This window comes from Priapulus caudatus, unplaced genomic scaffold (assembly GCF_000485595.1).
Source record: "Priapulus caudatus unplaced genomic scaffold, Priapulus_caudatus-5.0.1 Scaffold233, whole genome shotgun sequence".
NCBI lineage: Eukaryota > Metazoa > Priapulida > Priapulimorpha > Priapulimorphida > Priapulidae > Priapulus > Priapulus caudatus.
In genome coordinates, this window is record NW_014577294.1 from 198,055 (window position 1) to 205,554 (window position 7,500).

At 42.5% G+C, this 7,500-nt stretch overlaps 1 protein-coding gene across 1 annotated transcript in view; it reads right to left on the reverse strand.

Annotated features, from left to right (window-relative positions):
* The window catches only part of LOC106807761 (twitchin-like), a gene marked incomplete at its 3' end in the record, with an annotated part of 171,136 nt that overhangs the window by 61,223 nt on the left and 102,413 nt on the right, over window positions 1-7,500 (reverse strand). The window contains 15 exon segments of the mRNA XM_014810212.1: window positions 335-464; window positions 829-998; window positions 1,296-1,451; window positions 1,848-1,973; window positions 2,219-2,360; window positions 2,775-2,935; window positions 3,296-3,485; window positions 3,736-3,857; window positions 4,067-4,203; window positions 4,720-4,882; window positions 5,077-5,218; window positions 5,618-5,775; window positions 6,101-6,215; window positions 6,800-6,993; window positions 7,402-7,500. The exon segment at window positions 7,402-7,500 is cut by the window's right edge and continues 90 nt beyond it. Of these exon segments, the coding sequence (XP_014665698.1) occupies window positions 335-464; window positions 829-998; window positions 1,296-1,451; window positions 1,848-1,973; window positions 2,219-2,360; window positions 2,775-2,935; window positions 3,296-3,485; window positions 3,736-3,857; window positions 4,067-4,203; window positions 4,720-4,882; window positions 5,077-5,218; window positions 5,618-5,775; window positions 6,101-6,215; window positions 6,800-6,993; window positions 7,402-7,500 (2,205 nt within the window).

Genomic DNA, 7,500 nt, shown 5'->3' on the forward strand with positions numbered 1-7,500 from the left:
TGTGTGTGTGTGTCGTGTGTGAGTGTGTGTGTGTGTGTGTGTGTGTGTGTGTGTGTGTGTGTGTGTGTGTGTGTAGTCGTCGTGTACGTGTGTGTGTGTGTGTGTGTGTGTGTGTGTGTGTGTGTGTGTGTGTGTGTGTGTGTGTGTGTGTGTGTGTGTGTGTGTGTGCGCGCGCGCGCGTGCGTGTGGACATGTGCGTGTGCCTGTTATTGGGCGAGTGGACGCATGCGTTTGCGCGTATTTGTGTGTGAGCAAATTGAAATGGGCATCTACATGATAAATCTCTCATTAGATAACTATAGCCAGAGACTCGTCGGTCGATTAGGCTTCTCACCCCATGGGTCTTTAGCCTCCGTGCTTCCGGCAGTAGTGAGGGGCTCGGATTCGCCCTCATCGTTGACGGCCCTCACGCGGAATCGGTACTCCTTGCCTGGCACCAGGTTCTCAACGACTAACTCAGGCGTCTGCAACGTGCATGAGTAGAGAGTGAGACTAACGATGTGTGTGTGTGCGTGTGTTCTCTTCGTTGATTATTTTAACCGATATGGCGTAATGTATTTCGTATTCTGATGTGGGCTTGTGGATGGGTTATGCGTATGGTTGTTTTATTGCGGTTATGCGTGTTTTCACACATTTCGAAAGTTTTTCATGTAGTATTTTAATTAAGTCTGACAAGTGCACGAGTCATTCACAATTTGTGTACTAGGATCGCGTGCATTTTAGGTTAGCATGTGCTAACGTTGATCCTGTTTTCGGTAGTGTTAACTTACGCGTATACACATATCTGAGGTTTGTAATAACTCCTACATGTGAATGCTATTTATTTACCTTGCTTGTACCGGCTGGCACCCACGTGTTACGAGCAAGGTCCATCTTCTCCACTGTATAATGGTCGATCGGAAGACCACCATCGTCCTTTGGCTTCTTCCATGACAGCTTCATATTGTCTTTATAAACGTCACTGACCTCGAGTGGACCTTCCGGCGCGGTGGGCTTGTCTGAAGGATATTATGTTTAATAATAAATATGCCATAATGTAGTATAATATAGCGTCATGTGTTGGAGCTGGTTAAAATCACATTAGACGAGGTGCCATTATACACAGAATTAGCACGAAATCATGCTGAGTAATTTTAAAAGCGTTGAACAGGCACGATCAACAAGTATTTACATAGATGCACTTCCCATTATTCTAACTAAAACGTCGCTACATGGAATCGCAAGTGTATACGGAGGAATCGTTGTAATCTGAAGGAGATGCAATCAGCGGTTATCCGGGGCTAGGTGAGACCTACCAAGGACAATCACTTCCACCTCTGCTGTATCGTCTCCGGTCTCGTTGTGCACCTTCAGCTTATAGATGCCCGTGTCCTTTCTCGTGGCTCGCTTCACTGCGAGGTTGGTATTGTAGTCTTCGTTCTCGATCGTTGTCCTATCATCAGGCTCCAGTTCTAGAAAAACATATTGAGTACAAAACGTCAGACGATGATTCAGCACCAAACAGGTGTGTGTGTACAATAAGACGGGGAAACGAAGCAAACACTGCTTATTGGTCCGGTATAGGGATTATACACGCATTTCCGTAACACCGCGAGTAAATAGTCTTGAAGATTTATTTAATCTCGGTAACATGTACTCTGTACCCCAATTTCTTGGTTCAATCCTTATTTTATTGATACAACCCTTTTACGTGTATAATAGAACAGGTAACGAACAAACCTTGCGTAAGCTGTATGCCCTAGTTACGCATTCTCGTAAACGAAATATGTAAAACGTAATATGTAGACGGTTGCCACCAATATACAGATGATTGTCGTATTAAAGATGCCGATGGTTGTCATGGTTACCTATGCGCCCGAACGACCAGGTCTTCTCCGGTGGAGGTTCACCGGTGATCGGCACGTTGAAGTGGAATCCTTGTCCGCAGCGAATAGTCACGGGCTTCAGTTTAGATCTATCTATCGAGGGCTTCACTGTAGAAACAAATTAAACACGATTTGTGTGATTCTCACGTGTAAACACGATGATTTTCACGTGTAAACACTTAACGTAAAAACACTTAAACGTATCTTTTAAGTTTTCGCAGGAATATTATAGCATTACGTGCGTTTGCAGGTGGTCATACGGAAGCCTTAACGTTCAACTGAATCGCATTTGCTATTTATATCTCGTTGATATTAAACAGCGAAAATGGACTAATAATATAAATATATATTACAGTATCGAGGCTTGGCGATCTTGAAGGAAGTTGGATCGCTGGGTTCACCCGGGCCAGCAACGTTAACAGGTATAACCCTGTACTGGTACTCCTTCCCTGGCTCAAGGCCACTCACGATTCCCGTAGTCTGATCGCCAGGTGCCTATATATGCAATCAGTGCATGGTTGTTACATTTACTGTGTCGCATTGCCGTCATTTATCTACGCTCAGTTGTGGTTTCGTTCTGTTGCTCTACAGCTTTGATCGAAGTGATGTGTAATCAATCAAAGTTTACTTGCAATAACATATCAGCAATACTACTAATATGCGACCAATTAATCGTGAACATGTTCGATAACAAATGACTTTACAGTGCGATATGACTAGAAGTACGTTGACTCAATACGCTGTCCTCATGTTTGCTACTATACAGGACGTTAACTGTAGGCCTATACGCAAGCTGCTAATCTATATTGTTCAATTGGAAATCGCATCAAATACAAGGCATATGATATAGATTTCTGCCAACATGTGCTCGGCATGTTGTTATTGGCACGTAGAGTACGTAGCACAGACCTCTCCGCCATCTGTCCAGCTCATTTTGCCCTTCTCGCGTTTCTGTAGCGCGTAGTTTTGGATGGGGGCGCCACCATCGTTCTTCGGTGGCTCCCATTTCAGCTTGACGTGATTTTCGTCCCAATCGTCGAATTCCGGAGTGCCTGGCTTGCCCGGGGGATCTAGAAGTAAAGAAAGATTTGGCCTAGTTAAGATCGTAGATATGCATTTTAATCACATCAATAATAATCAGAAGCTAATAATACGTATAAGGGTATTATTAGCCCTTGTAACAATGTCACCTCTCATAGAATTCGTGAAACCAAAAGACATTTAAGATATATTACTTGTATTGAATATAAAGGGGAATATTGAACATTTCCTACGATTTAAAAAAACACAAGCACATCATAACCATCGTGAAAATTCTTATCGAATATAACACAATAATACCACAGCACTGCAAATAGATGTGCGAGTGATCAAGCTATTGCAGTGACTGTGAGTGGCAGGTCAGGAACAAACGAAGCGGGTGGGCTCACCCCACGGATCCTTAGCTAAGACTGGTTTATCCGACGTCAACGGCTCAGATTCGCCCTCCTCGGTGACGGCCTTGCATCTGAACTTGTACTCTTTGCCTGGAGTCAGGCCCTCAATGTTTGCTTCCGGTGGTTCAGTGTCGCCGGATATTTCTGCGACCTTTTCCCAGACACCTCTGTTCACGTCCATAGCCTGCGAGTAATGACAGGTGAAATTTATCTGACTGCCTGCTTACTTAGGCTGCTTCCGCAACCAGAATTATGGTGGCCGGAAAGTGTATAACAGTCGGCTTTTTTGATGACATTGAGTGATGGTGCGATCACATAACTGAAATTTCCCGAGTTTTTTTTTCTGTGCCGTCATTTTACAATTTATAATTATATTTATTATTATTATTATTATTATTGATCTTATCAACGTTCTGGCCTACACGAGAACATACCTCGAAGACATATTTGTCGATTGGTAGGCCGCCAGTGTCTTTTGGGCGTTTACACTTGACGTGGCATTTATCTTTGAATACTCCATCCACCTCCAGGGGCCCTTCTGGTCTTAGTGGTTTAGCTGCAGAATAACGCAGGTTATTTGCGTGAAAATACAACACAACACAGTGTAAGCCGTCGTCTGATATTCTACGAAACACAATACATGGTTATACATTATTATATATATTTTATTATATTATTATTGGTTTATATATATTCGGTTAAATACGTAGCTTTGCCAGACGAATGATAGTGGCAAATGTTTACAGGACAACAATGGCTACTTACAGAGAACGGTGACTTGCAGTGTGCATGTGTCTGATCCAGAAGAGTTTGTCACGGTCAATGTGTAAGGACCCGTGTCCTTTCTGACCGTGTTGTCGATAACCAGTTTCGTCTGGTAATCTTTCCTCTTGACGGTAATTCTACGATATAACAAAATACATGCAGTTTTAAGTTGGAAGTTACTGAGAATTTATATTTTGTCGTCATCTCCTTCTTCCTCCGCTTCTCCATGTTATTCCCGTAAAATGGGGTTAACAGTCTATTTGAATTACTTGGATCTGGATAGGCATTGTAATACAGCGTCAGTACTACACACATCTTTACGTGTACGCGTATTTGTCTATGCACAAATTATTAGTTAAATAATGGTCTCCATTTTAGAATCTATCTAAAGGAGACAAGCAGCTCTGTGGCGAGAAATATTTACGCCACAAAGCTATTAACACGCACGAGAATACGCACGCCCTGATGCACGCACGCACGCACGCGCATGCGCATACACGGATGCACGCCCGCACGCACGCACGCACGCACGCACGCACGCACGCACGCACGCACGGATGCACGCACGATTCGTATATACGATTTTCGTAGTTTCAGAAAATGGCGGAGTAGCGCGGTGATGGATGAGTAGTAGGTGTTTGAGCAATGCTCACCTGCCCGTGCGCGCACCATCCTCTAGAGTCTCCGGCTTTTCCTCCCCGTACGTCCACACCTTGTCCGGCGGTGGCTCACCACTCACGGGCAGGTCTACAACCACCTGCTTTCCTGCCTTGACGACGATGTCTTGCAAGTCTCTGATGTCGATTCTAGGCCTCACTATATGACAAAGAAACAGGGGAGTCAGCTTTTAATTCATAAATAAACGAGCGATTTGTCTCGCGAAAAATGTACGCGTACATCGCCGAGTTGAATCGTGCAAATTTATACAATGCTATTCTTTTTTTCACTGTCCCTTGCATTCATGCGATATCGTGTCCGTCATTTATATTCCATGCCTTTCTAACACTTACAGAATTTCGGTTTAGTGAAGACGGGTGCGCTAGCTTCGCTCGGGGGTCCTGGACCAGCCTTGTTGACTGCACGTACGCGGAACTTGTATTCCTTCTGCGGCTTCACCTCTGTGACGCGCGCATCGCTCTTATCTCCAGCGACCTAGTCGATATAGTAAGGGAGATTCTCGTTGCTCATTGCCGAAATTATTTTCGTAGTGATAATTATGTATATTAGCAATTACGATTAAGTTAATTGTTTGTAATTATTAATAAATAACTTTTATTTATTTATGATAATATAGAGTATACAATTTATTAATTTATTTTAGTAATAATATTATAATTATTTTAATTTAAAAATTAATTATTAATCAATTGTTTTAATTAAACATTTGTTGCCGTAAGCGACTAGATGTATGAACGCTCACAACAGGTTGTCATTTATCTACGTTATCGGGAGTAAATAATAAATATTATGTTACCTTATTATCTCTTTATTAACTTTCTATAATACTGATTTATAGTTGCAACACATGTTGGTATAAACATTCGTTCTCACCTCCATCACGGGAATCCATTCCTTGGTGCCCGATTTCTTTTCGATTATGTATTTCTCGACAGGAGCTCCACCGTCGTTCTTCGGTGGCGCCCACTTGAGGTCAACCCTATCGGAATCCCAGTCCACAATTTGTGGTATTCCGGACGCTCCCGGTTCATCTGAAACCCAAAGCACATCGCTCAGTTACGCTATCCCTACAGATTTACCTACGCTTAGCCTCTATCTGAAATCTAAGTTGCTTCAAAAACATACTGTCCATTGCTTTTCTATCGATATTTCGCGAAATAAGATAGCAAATGTGAGTGATATATTAGCCAATACAACAGTGTCAAAGTAAAATGTGTACAATGTTGTATGTAACTTGTATAACATGCATTGCATTTATGCAAATAATTAGCCAGTACAATGTCAAAAGATAATATGTATAATGTTGCATGTAACTTTTATAACATACATTGTATTTATGTAATAAGTATATCTTACCGTATGGGTTCTTTGCTAGGGTTGGTGTAGTTGTCACTAGCGGTGGAGACGCACCGAGCTTGTTGACAGCGCGTACTCGGAACTTGTACTTCTTCTTGGCTGTCAAGCCATCAACCTGTATATATGTTTGAATACATGTTTTTAGTGAAGACCTCGTTCTTATTTTATACCGCAATGACATGTAGTGATAAGTTGGTCGAACCCACGTGACGTAGCACACCGTTGTCAATCCAGAAAATTAAAGGAAAATGGGGGTCAATTAAGGGGGTCAATCAAAGGAATCAAGTGGATTCGCATCCCGTGGAGACGGTCCAAGCCTGCAATATATTACATGTAAGCAAGTTTAACTACGGTGACTCCTACTCTATACTACCAAGCTACGAGGACTTCTACACTATACTACATTATACTACCAGGCTACGTGAATTCTGGGTGATACTCCATTAGGAGTGTTCCCAACTTTAATGTCATTAATGGTCATAATAACATATATATATATATACATACATACATATATATATATATATATTTATTTATATATATATGGTCATGGTCATATATTAGTTTGTGGTTTAATGTCATTAATCATTAATCATTAATGATATCAAAGTTGGGAAACACTCCTAATGTAGCGTTAGCCTGAATTCTCACACTATACTACACTGTACTGCACTATACTACTAGGCCACGGGACCACACCTTGGCGGTTGGTTCGTTGCCGGCCGTCTCCGCTGCAGGGAACCATTGCTCGGGCTGGCTGATGTCATTTTTCTCCACGATGTATTTCTCGATCGGACATCCGCCGTCGTCTTCCGGCGGGCTCCACTTCAGATCCATGCTGTCGGCAAACACGTCGAAGACCTCCATCGGGCCGACAGGCGCCGTCGGCATGTCTGAAAACGAGAGGTCATGAAAAGTTCAAGAGATCATATGATCCTTCGATGCCATACGCGAGAGACATTTAACGAAAGAACACACTGTGTGTAGTTGGTGCCTATTCAGGCCGAGCAATGTTGACAAACTGTCGTGAGAAAAGTATTGTTTGTTTCTTTACATAAATTTACAAATATATGTGCTAGATGTATAGAGTGCTATTAGATGTAGACCCGTTTAAGAAAATTCTTGTTATATAACCTTGTTCACGGCTTCATGTGGGCGATAGCACTCTTGCATTGGTTCACGAGGTAAACTAAATAAGCTGTGACAGCTTCACGCAAAAATACGGCTATGATAACAGTCCACGTATGTGCGGCTATTTCGGAACTTCCTGGAAAAATATTGCATGACGAGAACACACGTACCCAGAATGCTGACATTGATGGGTGCCTTTGCCTCGCCCTTTACGTTTTTGAGTCTGAGTTCGTAGACGCCCTTGTCACCACGCACGGGCTTTCTAAGCT